The 19,065-nt window shown below is 44.2% G+C and overlaps 1 protein-coding gene and 1 long non-coding RNA gene across 2 annotated transcripts in view; both read left to right on the forward strand.

Moving 5' to 3' along the window:
- CARD11 (caspase recruitment domain family member 11) overlaps positions 1-5,182 on the forward strand; it is a 45,013-nt gene extending 39,831 nt beyond the window's left edge. Inside the window, exons 20-24 of the mRNA XM_026054140.1 lie at positions 397-529; positions 883-1,062; positions 2,204-2,328; positions 3,145-3,260; positions 3,801-5,182. Coding sequence (XP_025909925.1) covers positions 397-529; positions 883-1,062; positions 2,204-2,328; positions 3,145-3,260; positions 3,801-4,005 — 759 coding nt within the window. The 3' untranslated portion in view covers positions 4,006-5,182. The remainder of the gene's footprint in view (positions 1-396; positions 530-882; positions 1,063-2,203; positions 2,329-3,144; positions 3,261-3,800) is intronic.
- A 10,987-nt stretch (positions 5,183-16,169) lies between these two features.
- LOC112960067 lies at positions 16,170-18,020 on the forward strand. Its single transcript, XR_003251710.1, has 4 exons — positions 16,170-16,218; positions 16,377-16,410; positions 17,092-17,200; positions 17,690-18,020. It is a non-coding gene; the product is annotated as an uncharacterized LOC112960067 (long non-coding RNA).
- Positions 18,021-19,065: the final 1,045 nt, after the last annotated feature.

Raw genomic sequence — 19,065 nt, forward strand, 5'->3', positions numbered from 1 at the left:
TTTAGGAGGTTTTGAGTCTCGGTGGTGCAGCGAAGAAGGGGCAGAGCTCTGAGTATCATCTGTAAAACTGTTGTGCTACTGCTCAGGGTGGGTATCTTGCTCTGCTGTGAACACATCAGTGCTTGCTCTGTTGATACCGGAGCTCTGCAAAGAAAGAGAACATGCTGCTAAAGAGCAGAGAACAAAATAAGAAATCCCAAAGGGGATTAACAAAGGCTCTGAATCAGATCTATGATATTTAAAGAGCCTGAGAATTCAGTCAGCAACTCCGTGAAGTTTTGTGTTTGATAGATATAGATAAATCAGATCTTGCAGATAACAAGTGTGGGCTGATGAATACATAGAGAATAAAGAGTGTAAGGAATGAGGGTCAAATTTCTTGGTTCTCCTTTTCAGTTTGTCAGCAGGTCAGAAAACAAGTACAAGCGTATGAATAGCAACGAGCGGGTCCGCATTGTCACGGGCTGGCCCTCCGGGCTGGCCCGAACCTCATCTGAAGCAAAAAAGCCCATGCCTGATAAACTGGAAGGTATGGATATATTTCATAATATCCTTTCTACACATGACACATATAAAGGTCATTATATGACTACGAAGAAACTAGTTATCAGTCTTTCCCATTTACAGCTTCTGTGTTCCACTCTGTACAAAATTTAGACAGTGTCTGTGACCAAAACACTTCCAGGTTTTGCTGCAAGTGCTTGGAGCACCAGGCCCTCAGGAACGGTGTTCGAGTGAACATGAATGTACAGTAAAGGCATCCCTGGCATTGGAGAAGGGAGGACCAATACAAGTATTATAAAACACACGTATTTCTCCTGTCTTTCTCCAAATACCATTGAAGAGGATACCAGAGTGTAAATGTCTTGTTCTTTTACTCAGATTTGGATTCCGAAAGCGAAATTAATAAGAGCGTCAGCCTGATCCCCTACAGCTTGGTGCGACCAATCCACTGCGAGCGCAGGCGCCCCGTGCTCTTCACCCCCTCCATGCTGGCCAAGACCTTGATCCAGAAGCTCCTCAACTCTGGAGGTGCCCTGGAATTCAACATGTGCAAACCAGGTAATGCTACAGAGGAGGGAAGATCATGCCTGTGTATGAGAAACACCGACATACCAATGCACGCGCACACAGAGGCATCCACAGCTGAGAGCTCTCTTCAGATCACAGCAGAGTGAAGTGCAGCTCTAAATCCTACTGTTTTAAGAATTTCTGAGATACTGTGAATGTTTTTGCAACAGCCAGTGCACACGGTTATGAGATTCTGTGGTTGTGAGTGTTATCCCTGTGTGTGCTGCGTGGTTGCTAGGATGCTCCTCGGAGACCGGAATGCTGCAAATGCTCTCTCAGTTTGCGTACTGTTTGCATCCTGCATTTTGAGGCAGTGTGAAGTTTTGATTAATTTGTGTCTAGTATTTGCTATTATGAGGAATATCTTCCCTAGAGCAACTGTAGGTTTCTATCTAGTCCAAGGCTGTGAAGATCATGCATTTGATGTGCTTGAAAGACTGATTTTCTTCCTTGCTAAGTATTTACTATTAAAGCAATATGCAGTTCTGTGATTGCTGTAGGGCAGGATTGTATAGAGCACAGCATTAAACACAGCTGACGTTTCGTTTTTACACTGCTGTTGAATGCCCACTGCATAGTACACAGGCTCACTGTTATCCAGACAAACTGAAAAGTTAAGTATTATAATAAATATCTTCTGTCTTGCAACATAAAAGCTTTGACGCAGCGAGGAAAATCACAAGGGTACCAGTATCACACATTGCAAGCTAAGCCAAATTTTTTGAAAGTTTAGACAGAAAAGTTGGAACACTAAATCCCTGTTTTAGGAACCTATACCAAAGTGACTTTTTTTTTTTTTTTTTTTTTTTTTAGCACTTCTCAGCATCTTCCAGTCCTGAGATGTTACTATGTAATATTAGGTGCAGGACTAGTATTTACTGCTTTAATATGATGCCTTGATAGTGTTCTGGTAATTGCCCAAGGACTCATTGGTGCAGGATACAGCTGAGATATTCAGCTGTGATCAGATTAAGCTTTAATTGAATTAAATGGAAGAAATGAGGCAGCTGTTAGGACCAGCAATGAATTGTCTTCCTCCTTCCTACTCCAACATCCTACTTGAAGTACTATTAGTTTCTTAGTGTATTGTTGTTGTAATCTTGATCTTGTCCTCATCCACTTCCCTTTCCAGATATTGTGACAAAGGAAGAGTTCTTGCGGAAGCAAAGGACAGAGACTGTCATCTTCAGCAGAGAAAAGAATCCGAACACATATGAATGTATCGTACCTGCCAATATTGAGGCTGTCACTGCCAAGGTGCTTAGAGTGTCTTGTACTCCTTCAATAAGTGGTCTGTGAGTCTGCTGCAGTGTGTGTATGTCTTTGGAGTAAGAGAAGGACCATTTTACAGTTGCATGTTCTCCCTCTTGTCTGCCTTCAATCTCAGATTTTTTATTCCTCCAAATGGCTTTGATTTGTGCTCTCCTTCCTGTTTCATCCGCAGCTCTATCTTTTTATATTCTTGCTCATTCCTTGCAGTGACCCACACTGATGCAGGGAAACATCCTTCCATTTCCTATGCTCCGTTCCTTATTCAGGTCCTTTTCATTTCTTAAGTACATGTAGATGTGTGAGGACCTAAGTGGTATAAGGACCTAGACAAAAGGAAGGAGAGCCTAAAACACAGGCAGGAGGTTATACAGTCCACAGATAACAACGTCAAAGACAGAAATCTTATATCAAGTAGAGCAAATTTGATGCACAGCATGGAGAAAAGGAGAATTAAAGTGATGTTGTTTTCTTTGGCAAGTAGCTGTAGTCACAGTGTCCTCGCTGAACAAAGGGTGAGTATGTTTGTTTGTGTATATATGTAAAACTTGTGTTTTATCTTTCTCTTTATCCTTAGATCAAATCATTTCTACTTAAATCTTCCCAGAAAGCTATTAAACTTAACTTTTATTTCACTGACTGGTTGTAAACCGGTAAAAGGAATTTGGACTTTAAATGTGTATTTGATTAAAAGGTTTTAAACCAGTACAATGGTAAATGGAGAGCTATTCAGCTGACCCCTTTATCTTAGAATTCTACTGCTGTGAATGTTCCTTTGTGACACTGTTATGACTTTGTTTTTAGAATAAGCATTGTCTGCTGGAAGCTGGAATAAGCTGCACAAAGGATTTAATCAAAGCCAAGATATATCCTATTGTTCTCTTTATCAGAGTCTCAGAGAAAAACATCAAGAGGTTCAGGTAACATATCAAATCTTTTGAATATTTGATATTCTGTTTTATTCAGTGAATAATTCCAGACTCCAATAATGTTATCACTGAGAGAAATACAGAACTTCTCTCTTCATTTGGTGCCTCTGTGTGCACTCCTTCCTCCCATGATTCCTCCCTGAATCCTTACAACCGAGGAAAGGAGGCTTTCCCCAAATCTAGTGCTTTTTCGCTGTCCCTGACACCAATGAGTGTTGTGGGAGGGTGAGACTAAAGAATATGTGGCTTTCTCTGTGCTCAGCACTCCCTTCCAGCCGCATTCCCTGCGTAATGTGGCTGGAACAGGGAAGGTCATAAACACCTTCTCCCTGTGTTCCGTCCTCCTAAATTGTCTCCCCAGAGCAGGTACCGGGGCAGGAGGAAGGACAGAGCTGAAGTGACTGTATTCTCCACTGCTTTTATTGCTTGTACATGATCAGTAGAAAATAAATCCTTGATGGGACAGCTGGGACTATGAGATTCATTTAAAATTTAAGCCATTTATTTTTGGACTTTGATCACTGGATACAGGAAACTACTGCCAAAGCCAGAGACTGAAGATGAGTTTTTGCGTATGTGCCGCCTGAAGGAGAAAGAACTGGAAGCTCTGCCTTGTCTTTATGCCTCTGTAGAGGCAGATGCGTGGAGCAGCATTGAGGATCTCATCCGAACGATAAAAGACAAGATTGGAGAAGAGCAGCGAAAAACCATCTGGATAGATGAAGATCAGCTATAAAGAACAATAAATAAAATGGAGCTCTGTGGTTACCTAAGGACATTGCAAGGTGGGGCCGAGGCTTTTGGAACTCTCTGGTTCGGTGCTGAGCGCTCCCGTTTCACCCTTGCTGGCTGGGGACTCTTCCTGCTGGCAGGACACGCGTGAGGAATGGGACGGGAGCTGCTTAATAGTGAATGTCTCGGATGCCAGGGAGGCAGGACGTGGACCACAACGTTGCCACCGCTGCTCCTTCTGACCTACCAGCATCTCTCTGGGGACAGCAGCTGTACAGCGTGTGAGAAGGACAAAGATCTCGAGTGGGAGCTTGGGGTAATTTATTATGTTCAATTATGGACTGCATTTGTCTCATCTAACACTGCTGATGAGACCAGATAAGTGGAATCCAGAAGATGTAGAGCATGAGGATTGGGCTAAAGGATCTGAAAAACGATATGTGCCCCACGCTCAGCCCACAGGTGACATTCTGAAATACTCAAGAAAGCTGAGGGCTCTTTGGTAGCAATAAAAAGCCTGCCAGTGATGGCCTTAGCAGCAATGTTATCCTGGTTTCATGTGATAATTTAATCAGAAGGGAAAAAAATAAACATTATTCCTGGCATTAGTTAAAATGACAGTTTTCCTTTCACTTCTAAACATCACTTTAGAATATTTAACATTTTTACAGGTTTCCTTTGTAGTCCTGGCACTTACAGCAAAGTAGACTCCAAAGTCCCAGTGGCACAACAGATCTTTCCAAGTCTGCCAGCGTTTCATTTAGTTTATCCCTGCCTCTCTATTGTATTCATTTATGCATCTCTCAGTTTTTAACATTTTTGTACGGGGAAAATAATATGGTGCCTTCTCTAGACAAGTTTCTCTTATCATGGCAATCTGTATTCCTCTACAACATCATTGCCTGCCACCGTGCCTGCTCTCAACAGGAAGGATGGCACGGAGAAGAGGAAAAGCAGAATTTCATAAGCCAGTAATAGCCATGAGCCACCTGGTCCGTGACCCCTCTGCCATGATTGACAGCAAAGAGACCAGTGAGCATCACTCTCTGCTGTGGCAAGTAGGGAAACGTTTTCAAAAGTGTCTACATGAATTAGAAGACCACTGCCCATTTTCCAAAGTACTTCAGGCCCGGTAGTGTTTAAGTTTCACAGATAATGAGTGGAAGTTGGACTGCTAAAACTCTGAGGGCTTTTAAAATTTTTCCTCTCTACAGCCAAATTGATTCAATAAAAGTGATTGGATAATAATGACTTGCACAACTGCTGATACGGAATGCAATAAAGTCTGACCTGTGGTTGAAAAATTGCACTTACCGTTATCCTTAAGTCCTTCATTCTCTGCCATATTCCTGCCTTTTAAGACAGATTTTATAACAAATTTGTCTTTGCTTCTGTGTTCATCCTAAACCCCCCATCTTGGTGCTTCAGGCAGCTGATAGTACAAAGAGAGAATCCAAGGAAAACATCTGGACTGATGGACCTCACTAATTAGAAGCTGCATTTGTCCTTGAGATGAATTTCTGATGTTGTGGACATCTCTTAGGTGGATTGGCTCACGTTGGCTTGTGTGACGGTGCTTTCTTGCTCTTTCATCTGCATCATTTTTTAAACTAATGGTGCCTTCTAGAAATCATTTATGTCACTTTGCATCTGAACTTTCTGCTGCTGTGTTTCTCACACTATTAATGTTTGAAAGACTGTTCGTAGCCAGCGTGTCTCAGAGAAGAGCTGTTTACCTGCCCCATGCCATCTGCTCGGACGCTGCGAGCGCAGAGATGCTGCTATTTTGCCATATCTTTAAGAAGTGCGGGCTGCGTACGCAATTTGCAACTCCCTCCAGGGCAAAGAATAACAAGCAGGCATCGTGTGTGTAGAAAGCATTGCATGTGTCTTCAGAGATGCTCTGTAGCTTAACAAAAAATAAGAAAGTGTCAGTTAGAGAAGTTAAGTCTTCCAAGAGCATTTTCCAGACATTTCTAACATCCTAATAATGTAGCCCTGGGTAAGAGCTGCTTGTGGTTTGTTGGTGCCCAGCATTTGCTACTTTTGAGCCCAGAGCTGAGCAGGGGAGGCGGCCACGGGAACATTCCCAGCTGCTTGAACAGAAAACATCAGGCAGCTCTTCCCATCCCTTCAGGATGGGACTGACTGCTCTGGGGACACAGCTCACAGATGTCCGTGTCCTCTGGCTGTGCTGCAGGGATCAGCAGCGTCTGGTAGAGCAGCTGGAGCAGAGACGAGGGGAGGCAGCGTCTCACTCCGCTCGAGCTGGTACCCATCGTCTCTCACCACAGCTTTAGCTCCTGAGTGCTCTTTACGCAGGCCCAGCTGTGGATCCATTCGTCTCACTTAGCTTTAGACATGGGAAAGGTACCTGCCAAGGCCTAGAGGAGGTTTCTTCTGCAGTGATAGACCTCCAAAGGGCTATTCATCTAACTTGCTGTAGATGGTTATCTAAGGATGAGATGAATTGCCCTCTGGATCTGTCTGTTTCTTTCCATTGACTATTGGAAGAAACCAGAACATTAGCTTCACCTTCAGCATTTAATTTCCAGATCTGTAATATAGGACAGCTGAATTCACCTTATGTGAAAGGTGGGACTACAGACTGAGACAGAGAATAACAACAGATTTAATTATTTCCGAGAAACGTGTGATGAGGGAGTACGTGCAATGGGTTTGTCAGCTTGGTGGCTGAGTTAACCTCCAATAAGGTGTTGTGCTTTTCAGCTCATTTAATGCAAGGCAACCAGGTTCTGTTCAGTGAGGTGAGGTTCAGTGACAGAGCTCTGCGCGTAGCCTCCGGAACCCGCATCCCTCTTTCATTCAGTAGAGAAGGACTGAAAACCACATCCTCCCTTGGCTTCTGGATAGGGCCTCAAAGAGCAGCTCTGGAGGTGCAGCAGATGCTCAGAAGGGCAGGAGAGCAAAGGGAGCCGGTATCGTTCCCACCAGCTGAAGAAATGCTTCTGATCTAGATCCAAACGCCATCCACCTAAACTGCAATAAACCTCTGCATCTTTTGAAATACATTTAAAACTATTTTTTTTATCTGTAAAAAGGTATGCAGCATGCAATAGTAACAAGCTTTTAAAAAGTGTTATTGGAAACAGCCTCTTTTCCTTAAGAGATCACAAGACCTCATTGGAAAACTTCCGGATGTAGTGGTCATAGGAAAATGGCATTGAAAAATTGGCCACTGGAAAATGCAATTGGGAAATTTTTCAATTGAATGCTCCTCTGTTAGAAAATGTGTTTCCATCCAAATCAGCTTTCTATTGAAAGTATTAATTTTGATAATATTACCATAAAATATTTTAAGAAGTATTTCTGTAATGCTGAAATTGTCTTTTGCATTATTTCACAGATTTTTTACATAGAAAATTCTGAAAAAAAAGAGAAAAGTTTTTTTATAGTTAAATATTTTTAAAAGTCTCCATTAAAATCAGCTGAACGAAACACTTTTCGAAGGAAATCTTATATCTGATGCTTATATATTTCATATAAATAGAGGTATTTGCTTAAAAGTATCAGATGTGCTAAATTTCTGTGACCATGAGGAAAAACAAAGTAAATTTGTCTTTACAGTCTGTTTATCCCGACTGGTAAAGTAATGCTGTAAGGTGGTATCATTTATTTAAGTCAGGTAAGCTGTCATGCAGATATGTCATGCAGTTCAGCACGTTTGAGAATTGTTGCAGGTGAAAATTTCATGCAAACTTTATTACGCAGAATTTGATTTTCTTTTGAAGCGGAATTGTGGCTGGAGGCTAAGCTGTCAGTGGGTCTGTGTGCAGCACGACAGCTCTGGTAGCAGAATTTGCAAGGGAGCGGGAACAGCCAGGGAGCCCTTTTGTCTGTGAGCGCTGAACGGAGATAGTGGACAAAGCTGGAAGAGGCCAGTAAGCCCCGTAGAGGCGTCTGCAGCCCTTCGGGCCAGGCGCTATTCATGGCCTAAGGTTGGAGGACTTCCTAGCACGGACGGAGCCGGGCAGACTGTTCTGGTTGAGCTCTGGCAGGTTAGGGCTCCGGTGTGAGCCTGGAGCTGTCATGGGGTCGCATTAGGTGTCCTGGTCATCTAGGGCTGGCACTTGGAAGCAGCTGCTGCACTGCCTTCCAGGGAGGAGAGGAGCAAGACCCGGCTTGGGAGCTGGGGCTCTAGGAGAGCAGGGAAGGAGCAAGACCCGGCTTGGGAGCTGGAGCTCTGGGAGAGCAGTGTTTGGAGGGGGGTGATTATTTGAATTGAGGGAGAAAGGGAGTCTCTCCTTTGTACCCATGCAATGTGCAAAGGCCTTTTGCCTTCGGAGGGCGAATCCCTGTTGGATTTTTGGGGCCAGCCAGATGAAGGTTGTTCTCTCACCCTGGCAGGCCTGTCCCTGCTGTCACACACCTCATGGCCAGACAGGAAGGGAGCTGACGGCGCCGTGCGAGGGACCTGCCCACACAGGGGCCGGTGCCACCGCTGGCACCATCCCATGCGACGCCGGCCCGGACACACAGCCCAGCTCAGACCATGCAGCACTGCAGGACCACGAAGGGAAACTGGCATTTCACGAGCCCCTCTCGGAGTCTGGGGATCGTCCTGGAGCCTCACGCTAGGTCACGGACTTGCCCTGAGTCTCGTGCCTGCAAGGGCCAACAGAAGGTCTCCCTGTGCATCTACAGAACTACTGCATCTATAGAACTAGTCCATGTACAGAACTAATGCACGTACAGAACTAATGCTGCTCTATGAAGAAGTGGGTGTTGACACCTTTATACAAATGGGGGACCCAGACAGAGCTTGAAGTGGCTCCCTGCAGGTCAGTGACACGGCCTGGCTGAGCCCTGCGCGTTCCCATCCATGGAAACTGCTACAGGCTCAAGCCTCTGAATGAGAGTTTAAGGCAAGGCTGGAGCCTGCCCCAAGGTTTTGAGCGGTGGCTGCCTGTGGTGGTGAGATTTCTAGTTTGATTTGAGAGCTCTACCAGTAAGCCAAGTTCAGAACAACAGGAAGCTCATCCACCCTCGCTCCCCGCCTCCTTTTTTCTGTTCCTCTGCTGCAGAAACTTCTGATGTTCAGATCACAGGCTCTCCGGGGTTAAATGCACCATTAGTCACTGGAAAAAAAAAAAAAAAATCAAGACCCTATAGAAATAGATGGTGGGTGATAGAGAAACTGGGAGTAACTATCTACGCCAGCATGGCTGCTTCATCGGATATTAGCATCAAAAGTTATTTGACAAGTTAGCAACACATTGCAATATGGATTTTCTTCCAAACCACAGACAGAGAAGGTCAAGGCTGGAGGGATGATGCGTTCACAGGATGCCCGTCGTGCCCGGCCACACAACAAAACAGGGCTGCCAGGCAGCCGAGCACCCACAGCGGTTGCCCCAGGTACTGGACTAGTGGTGCCCGCCACCTCAGAAGCAATTCAAGGATTTTCACAAGTTATTCCAGCTCCAAGACAAGTCCAGGTCCCTCAGCAGTGTGGGCAGCAGGGAGGGCTCCTGTCCCAGCATGAGGAACTGGGCCAGGACCAGGTTTTCCCATCACAGAATATGGCAGTGTAAAGCAGCGGGTGTGGGATGGGTTGTGGCAGGGTCCTGGGTAGCAACTTGTTTCTCTTGCTGCTTCCAGGGCAGAGTTGGGTTAACAACCACGAAGGAGTCTGACCAGTAACAGCCACCGCTCCACAAGTCCTGCCGGGAGTCTCTCTGTGGAGAGCAGGGCCGTTCGGGGCAGCCTCAGCCCCGCCAGCACGCTGCTGATCTGCTCATTATCAGATGGCTGTTTATTATTCACAGCAGTAACAACGGGCCACAGGGGCTGGAGTACAGCACAGACCCGGCTGCATTGGTTCCGATTGATTTTCCTATCACATTTTATTACTACTATTTACTTTGCGCGCCTCAGAAAGACTGAGCTGCACTGTGCAGCACGGCGGGGGTGTCTGGATTTCTCTTCTCCTTTGCTTCTGTTTCTGTAGTGACAGTCAGGACTGTGGGTTCTCCCAGCAACCAAGTGATGCCCTTCTCTGATACGGAGATTTTCTGGTAATTAGACTCCACTAGTGGGTTAAGTCCTACATGGGAAGGCCAAGGGAAATGGCTGAGAATCGTGGATGCTGAGCACTTGCAAAAATCACTCCTCCAGGATGACGTGTTGTGAAAGCTCTCAGCACTGATCAGAAGGGCTACTGAGGCTGAAGCAGGTAGAAGGTGCAATGAAAGGGCATGAAGAACATTCATACACACATGCTTAGGCAGTTTCAGGATGAGGTTTTGTTTTTCAGTAATAAAGTAATGAAGATGGCAATGATTATGCTTTTTTTCCCCCTGCTTCTTCCTAATTCTTTGCTAATTGATCCCTGTTTGCAAGCTGGATCTTGCAGACTTCATCCAACACATCTAAGGCATGAAGGGAGACCAGATGACTGCTGTCAGGTAGTATACAGAAGATAATATTTGAGTCACCAAAAAGACAAAGGATGGCAGCTGTTGTAAGTTTACATTAATCATCTCTTTTCCATAAACAAGGCTCACTGAGAAACAAAAGCAACTTCAAAACTTTGCCTGAAAACAACATAAAAATCTGTGATGAAACTCCCATTTTCAGCGCCGTTAGGATTTCACTCTAGAGATTTATAAGCATTTGAGCTATATTTATTCTGAAATTGCCCTATTCAATGAGTACAACAGGAACCTCATGCTTGGCTGCAGCTGTAGGTGGAAGATACAGTTGCGTGGGGAGGCGACAAAAACATACGCGAAAATAGAAGCTTTGTTTTCTACATTAATTGTATAATGAGCCCAATTCAGGAGTGAGGAGGCTGCTAGCAGGTGGCAAGGGCACATGTCATTAATAAAGTTCAAAAGGGAAACCACAGCTAGTCAGCTGAGCTGAAAGTTTCCATGAGTCCTTGCCTGTTACTGGAAATGTGAGGGTCCCTCACGCAGGAATTTCTTTCCTATCACGTGTTTTATCTTGCTGAGAAGCTCTAGAGTTGTACTGAGCTATGACTGTTGGTGTCACCCTTGTGCGTGCACCGCGTGTCTGCACAGGGCCACAAAGGCTTGTGTGAAGCATCACCCCGTGCCCCACCGCTGCTGGTGGAACTGCCCTTTCCCTCTGCTAGCTCGGCTGGGGCTGCTGCCCTTTCTGCCCACAGCAGCCCAGGGATTTCTGAGCTGAAGAGGGGGAGTTCAAGTGCCCTGAGCCCCTCTCCCGAGCACAGAGACTTTTCGGTGGTCTCACGTTGCGTGATTGGAGTGGCCCTGAACTTGCCTGGTGGATCCCCATCCTCCTGTGGCTGATGACCTTGAGCTGTACCAAATAATTATTTTCTCACTAGGTTTTTTGGAGTAGCAGTTGGAGTAATCGAATGATTGTAAAATGGGCCCCTAGTCTGCTAGGAGTTAAGTGAAAGCTAAACTGATGCCATCTACAGGAACATTTTTTAGTCATGCTTAAGGTCACAGCTAGATAAAGGGTTAGGAAATATCAGTCGGAGGCTGCAGCACCAGAAATGGGTTTCTGCAAGCGCAGCTTGTGCGTGTCGGGAAGCAGGGAGGTAGAACATGCAGCACACACTGATACTCATGTGGGCTTAACCTGGACTAGGCTCAGATCCATGATGAGATTCTGTTGATCAGAGCAGAAACATTAAGTATTTTAGTTAATCTGGTGCTGTTTCATTCGTGCTGCAGTATTGTTGTTATTCCAATTGTGTGATTTGCTGTGTCCAGCCTGGATCCCATTCAACAGCTGTATTTCTCAAGATTATTTTTCTGCCCTTTCTTATTTAAATGCATTGATGCCAGCAGAAGTTTTACAGCTTTTTAAAAGAATGATGTCTCCCTCCAGTGGTAAAGTGCCCAAAGTTTTGATTTCCAAAATCAATTGGGTGACCATGAGTATATGAGTGTGAATGACAATGCACTTAGATGTGAAATAATTTTGTGACACATGATGTGAGAATGTGAGATGTGAGATTTGTGATCTCATGTGAGAATGATTCCTCATTATTAGCCACTTATTTTGTAGCGTTTCTTCCAGCTGTCTGTGTCTGTGACAATCCTCTCTTACACAGCAAATCTTAATACTCTTCATTTCAGCAACAGTTTAATACATGCAAATAGTACTGAAGTCCCACTGAATTTGCACACTTCACTGTTTCAGCAGAGTGATGTTCCTCCATGGGATCCATGTGGTGCCCCGTTGCCCTGAGCAGGAGCTAATCAAGTGCTTTAGACCTTTTGTAGAAAAATCTCTTTGGATTAAGCTGGTTTCAGTTCAGAAGAGACGTGCTCAAGCCCCGGTCACCTTGTAACACTTAGTCTTACGATATGTGCGCACTGGGGCGAGAAGCTATTGATTTAGCTTCTGTAAAAATAAATGTAAAGTCAAAGGCCTAAGCATTTTTAGCACCTCTCCAGAACTCTGCCTGACTTGTGCGGCCCCACGTGCAAGTCCCATGGCTTCCACTATCTTCTATTACTCGTGATCCATCTTTCTACTCATCTCTGAGTTACAAAACTTGTGTAGCCTGTGCTGTGAGCCACAATTGCTCCCCTACATAAATTTCATACTCCTACTATAAGTTCTTTTTTTTCTCTGTCTTCACCTTTCCAAATCTGATATGAACTTCATAAACCATTTGTCTTAATGTCCCTGTATCTTAGTGTAGCCCCAGGAGAATTAGTGCAAAAAGTGGAAAGGATATTGAAATAGCAGAGTAATAACTCAAAATTTAGCAGTGTTGTTTTATGTAAATCAGTATTCAATGCTAATTATTCTTTTCCATTCAGTAGTGAATAATCACTCAGTACAGAAACTGGAAGACATTTTCAGGAAGGGTCTGTGTGATTATTCACTTATAGTATGTGAGCAAAGCTTGGAGTTACTACTCTGCTATTTCATGCCAAAATCACTTCAGAAGCCGCTACACAGCTCTCCTCCGTCGAAGTAGTAAGGGTTTCGGCCAAAAATCCAGCTTCTGGCATGAGTGACATTTTAAGTGTCACTTCTGTGCATGAAATTTAACTGCAGTGACTCTAAAGGCTGTATTATCACATTCTCACTACCAATAACACTGCAGTTGCAAAAATTGCTCCAAGATTATCATAAATGAATTAGCAAAAATCATGAAAAATCTCTTAATCTTAGTATTTGTGTATTTTGTTCTTGAACTCTTACACCATCTGTACTATGACATAGAATAGTTTTCTTCCATGCATACTGTGTCGTAGCCATTTGCTGAGATAAGAATATATTTTTGAAGATAAAATGTCAACTTGACTTTTCCTGGAGAATCCATTTGCATTGTTTATTTTGGGCTTCTGCCTGTACGTTGCTCTGTCACCCACAAATATTCGCTGTATGTTTCTCTCTTCTCTTCTAGCCAAGGTTATAAATCGAAATTCGATTTCATTAAAATCATGAATAATCTTTCTCTAGCTCTCATTGCTAGTGATTGGGTGCAGGGGGATCCCGGCTGCTCCCACAACTGTAATTCAGCCGGCCTCACCAGCCCTTGCTCACAGATCGCTTGAGCTGCACTTTCTGCACAAATTTATGGCATCAGCACTGTCCAGAGGTTGACTTACAGCTGGAGCTCTCATCGGGGACTGCATCACTCTGCATCTCATCCCAGCAGCCTGACAGCAGCAGGGGGGAGCCCTCTTGTTTTACAGGAGCTGCGCGTTGTTGTTCTGCTTCTTGTCAGGGGCTGAATTGCCTTCGGAATCAGGCACCTGCCAGCACAAAGCTGCAAGCAAACAAGAAGATCAAGATGACACGGTGTGTAAATGACAGACACGCAGGCAGTGGGAAGCCAGCTGCTTTCTGCCGCGCTCGCCACAATTTTGCTCCCAAATTAATGGGACGGCGACTGCCCATGGATGGTGCTCCTGTGTGCTTGGATGCTGTGTGAATATTCTGCAGCCCCATCTGTGGAAATGAGACCCCCAGCATTCACCAAAAACTAACAATGTTGATATTCACTGGTGATGGAAAGTCACCTAACTATTAATGGCTTACATTAATTATTACAACCATAGTTTTACCATCCAGCTGCCTGAAATGAGGACTCTCAGGTCTCCCTTGGGAACTGCTCTTCACTAGGACTCTAGAAGCAACTTTCCTGACGTGCTTAACCTCAGTTTGGGAAAGCAAAATCTGGTGTCTTGCCTCTGAACTTTAGTGTATCCATACGCACATGCTCCTACATCACGGAGAACTGGCATGTATCATTATCTACTACTCACTTAAGTGAGCTTTACTGTTAAGTAATTAATGGAAATCACTCAATGCCACAATATGGTAGTGTCACCACCGTTCTGCATCTTGTGCCTTCCACTAATTTGCTTGTGTAGTTTTCTGTGTTTTAATAGCAAAACCTTCCACATTCCAGGTTTGCAAGAACCCTGAGAGGCAAATCCTATGGGGTGTGGAAAAACACCCATTGATTTTCATGTGTTCACTAAGAATTTACCCCACATTTTATTTGCAGTTTAAGCTCTAATTTCTAAAAACTGGTTTTAGAGGAAGCTGAAGGTTTTTTGCTTCTCTGCACAACCTCACTGGTTTTTGATGTGCTTTGCTGTCGGATCTGACACGAGACGGGCTATGGGAAATGTCTGCCTCATACGATGGGCTGCAGTGCAAGCGCTTGGCTGCGGGGCCAGGGGTCTCACCTGCTGCCTGCTGCCCTGCTTTGCACACTCCCCTTGCCTGGCTCCCTGGTACCATTTCTCAGGTGTCTTCCAATGGGTTTTCAATGTATTTCACTCCATTTCCTCATTTTTTTATTCCTTTGCAAACTGAAATATATTTTTTCCACTCCTAATTAACTCCCTGCCACCCTGCTTGTGGTAAAGCCTGATTTATTTTCCCCTCTCTGCTTTGAGAGGACAGGATGCTTAATCTCTTCTGGGTGGACGCTGAAACACCATCTGAATAAAATGCTGATCACTCATCTGGGTAGCTCCTGCCAGCTCTTTCCTGCATTCCTGCTGCCCAGGTTTTGCATCATTTGCAGTCGTTTCCTTAAATGACACCATCTTTTTCCTTCTCCGCTGTTGGAGACTAATAATTCCCAAATTAGCCAGCAGTCACATCTAGGTGTGCGTGTGTTTGTCTCTCCTTCCAAATAATCCGTGACACCGTGAACGTTCACAGGCCAACAAAGACTGTTTAGATAAATACTTTGCAAGGGTATTAAGCCAAGGGATACAATTTATTGCGTTTGTTGTTCTTTGTTTTAGAGCTTTCTTTTCTGTTGACAGGGACCCGCTTTTCACGTTAATCTCCACTCAATAGATGCAGAGCAATAAGGAAAGGTTGGGATCCCCCCATCCAGGGAGCAATGAATAAACATGTAGGAACAAACAGGTATTACAGCCCAGTGAATTAGCATTTTGAAAGCCTCTGCGTTTGAAACCCATCTGCAACGTGAAAATCGGCTATCAGATACATGTGGATGCTCTCCTACATGTTTGCAGTGGCAATCGCCTTCAGATGGCAAAGCCACACTGTAAGTGCCAATGTTTTTCACATCTTGAAAATATTTGTATAAAAAAGGAAGGAGAAAAGATTGCCCATCTGCAGCGTGTAGTGAAAAATTATGTGGGCAGAACGCACAGCATGTGCTACGCGAAGGGAGGCAGGTGAAGGAGGTGCAGAAGGAAGATTTTTCTTCTTCATACGGAAGCCTCGAGAGACCCCTTTAGTGACATCTCTAATGTCACCCTTCTCAGATATGCACCCGCTCTGCCGTTCCTTTGGAATAACCTGTGCTGAGAAATGTGATGGCAAATTCACCAAGTGGACTTGGAAGCGTGGCCTGCCAGCCCGTTAATGGTCTCAGGCAAATACTGCGGACCCTGTTCTATTTATTCATCCCAAAGTGTAGCTGTTAATTAAGAAATATGAGGCTGGCGAGCGGGTGACAAGCATGTGCAAGCATGACCTTGGCAATTCAGGTCAGCCTTGGAGCAGGATTGTAAAAAATTGCATCATTTGTAACCTTTTCAGCACCAGCCTTTTTAAAAACAACAGTAAGCAGCACTTTCCTTTGCACCTGAAGAGAATTACTAAAGAGAACATCTGTTTTCTCTCCACATGTGGAACTGCTCTAGGAAGCGATGCAACGGTTATATTAAGGCTTGCTAATTCTCTGCTTCTTTTGGGAGCTACCTGTTACCCACAGAGATATTTGGCTCTGTATCACCAGGTGAAAAGCTTTTTTTTTTAAAAAAAAAAAAAAGCACGCAGAAAAAATGGGCATATTTTGGCAGCAGTCACAATAGGTTCAGCTCTTGGGCAGCTCTTTTCTGGGGGCTTGTTTTTATACTTTTTGAGATTTTTGCCCTGTATTTTTTTTCTCTTAAGTGCTTTTTATAGTGTGGACCTCTAAACCAAACAGGTGGGTGAAAATTACACTTGTCTTCTCCCAGTAATTAATTGTTTGGGGATTAGCATGAGGTTTTGTGTTTTGAATGTAAACTAATCCACTGGTGGGAAATGAAGGAGAACAGGCTACTGTCAAGTAATCTGAAAATAGTGAAAATTAACCGAGTGAGGTGCCACAAGTCACCTACTTCAATGTATATGAATAATGTATCCTCCATGGGATAGAAGATGAAAATATCACAAAGAAGAGAAAAAAAAGGTGACCACAGATGTAATGAAAGGAGCAGTCACACTTTGCCTCACAGCATCTTTTAGCAATTTTATTGCTTGGTAGTGGCGGGGCTATTGCAAGAAAACCCGTGTTTGGGAACTCAGGTGAGGTAAGAACCAGACACTCTGCAGCTTCTGTACTCACAGGGCCAACAGTGGGGAAATATAATTAAAAATCAGAATATGTTGGAATTTAAAAATTGGGATTTTGCTCATAGAGTGAGCAAATTACAATTTGGATCATAAAGACTTGCAGAAAACATCCAGCCAAGGTCTGAGTATCTCTAGCAAAACCACTAATATACTAGTACTGAAAGGAACCCATAACAAATGAGGTTACTAGAATACTAGATCTCTTTGAACTCTTCTTGTTTCATCCCTGCTCTGCAAGGCCTGGTTCAGCTTGTCCCTCTCTTTTTTTTAGGCTGCTATGGAGAATATGCGGAGATGGCCACTGAAAAAGCCACGTGAACGCTCTGATAATTCAATAAGCGGAAAGTGGTTCTTTTGACATTGCAAATCTGCCAGCTTAGGTAAGGGCTTGAAGTGCATTTATACTGCAGCACCTCCTCAGATAAGCAACAAGTGTCACAATCTCAGCAATAGAGAAAGAGCAAAAGGAGCTTAGATGATAAATCCTCAAATCTAGAAGCTTTGCTCTCTAAATGCCCAACAAGAAATTCAAGGGCACCTGGCTCTTCAAATAAGTCACACTAAGCCAGAAGGGCTTCTGCCCCATGGCAACTATCAACAGTTCAATATTTTGACTCAGTTTTATCATCTAGCACAGTGGTCAGAGAGGACAAGGTGGGTGATTTGTCCACTCAGGTGATTCCATTTGTGCATAGTTTATCTTTCTGTTGTCTTAAGGTTGCAGGTAATTGCCAAAGTTCTAAAGTTTAACTCATGTTAGAGCTAGATATGTCACTCTTGCAGAGTGCTGTACTGCAGCGTGTAGGTATAGCCTCATGGTTGTTTTATTTGCTTCCTGTTTTCACCAATCAAAATATTTTTCCTGGCAGGGACAGAGTTTGGCAGCGCTTGGGAAAATGACATCAGTGTCGCAGGAAGAGGCAAGCACTCAGTTTGTGTAGCACTTAGAGGGGCTATCGGCTGCATTCTCAGCTGATAGCACCTCCTCCACTCTGTGCCTCCTCCTCTGGTGATGATAATGGGTTTTTGGAGGACAGAGGGTAGTTTTTAAGCTATGGGTCACATAAGCCATGTGACTGCATAAAGAGTGGGGTACTATCCGGATGAAGCCTCAGAAAAAAAATAATATTCAGTCAACTTCAAGGTTCAAGATGCTGAAATGCTATTGCTGCAGCGCTGCAAGAGCAAACAATATTGTTTTCTGTCCTGTTTTCAGATGGTTTCTGAATGATTAGACAAGCAACAATGATGCTGTGGGCAAATGAGGGAGGGATGGACTTTCTTGACAGTTAGATGGGAGCTACTGAGAGCTGTTTTCATGGATGAATGCATAAAGAACTAAGGATGTCTGGCAAATGACTTGTCTGCTGAGTTGATTGTATACTATAATTTCACTCTTACTTACGGATGAAGCGGGCCTATCATGAGAGCTGGTTTGCATAGATGCTGGAGCTCTTGGCCAGAAACCCGCAGAACCCAGAAGCCTGGAGAGGTTCTCAAATGGATGCCAAACTAGGAAAGCAGGAGTAACTGAGCTAATCAGCAAGTGCCAGTCTGAGCACTTCACAGTTATACAGGGCCTGATTAGCAGCTGAAGATTCCAGCGGGAGTCCTGAGCCCTCAGCTGCTCTGAAAATCAGGCTTATAGAATATGGGGGGAGTGACCAGTTTATCTCCATCCTACTGGTCCGAGTGGCTGCTTCTTGTGGGACAACGGGGACATCCAGTGGGTGAACGTGTGAATTACAGCAGTACTTCGTAAGTGGAATAAGTCTGAGAAATGAGACCATACAGTAAGATCAGGGGAGGGAAAAGCCTTTCTCAGTAACGGGTTCTGTCCTAGAACGAGCAGCCTGTTTTGTGTCACAGCACCTCGTGCTCTTCTCCTTCTGCAATACCCAAAGGTGTTTGCAAGTCATTCCTCTTACTAAAGAGAAAAATTTAAGTTTGGAGGGAGAGCATTGACAACAACATCTCTGATTAACAGTCACACTGAGTGCATGCTTCCCAGGAGGATCTTATTTATTTACTTAATTGCTAAAACTGTGAACTCCATCTCCTGCAGCAGCTTGAGGCCCCCACAGCCCTAACTGTCTATCAGTTTCCAGTCCTGCCACTTATTTCCCTCAGTACATTGTTTTCGTATCCCTTTGCCCACTATATGCTCACACATTTAACCCCAATATTTGATGGTGGGTGTACAGGCCTGGGGCAGAATTAACTAATTGAAGCTTAAATTTGATTA

The sequence above is a fragment of the Nothoprocta perdicaria genome, unplaced genomic scaffold, assembly GCF_003342845.1.
Source record: "Nothoprocta perdicaria isolate Ctin4 unplaced genomic scaffold, notPer1 scaffold_12, whole genome shotgun sequence".
In the NCBI taxonomy this organism is placed as follows: Eukaryota; Metazoa; Chordata; class Aves; order Tinamiformes; family Tinamidae; genus Nothoprocta; species Nothoprocta perdicaria.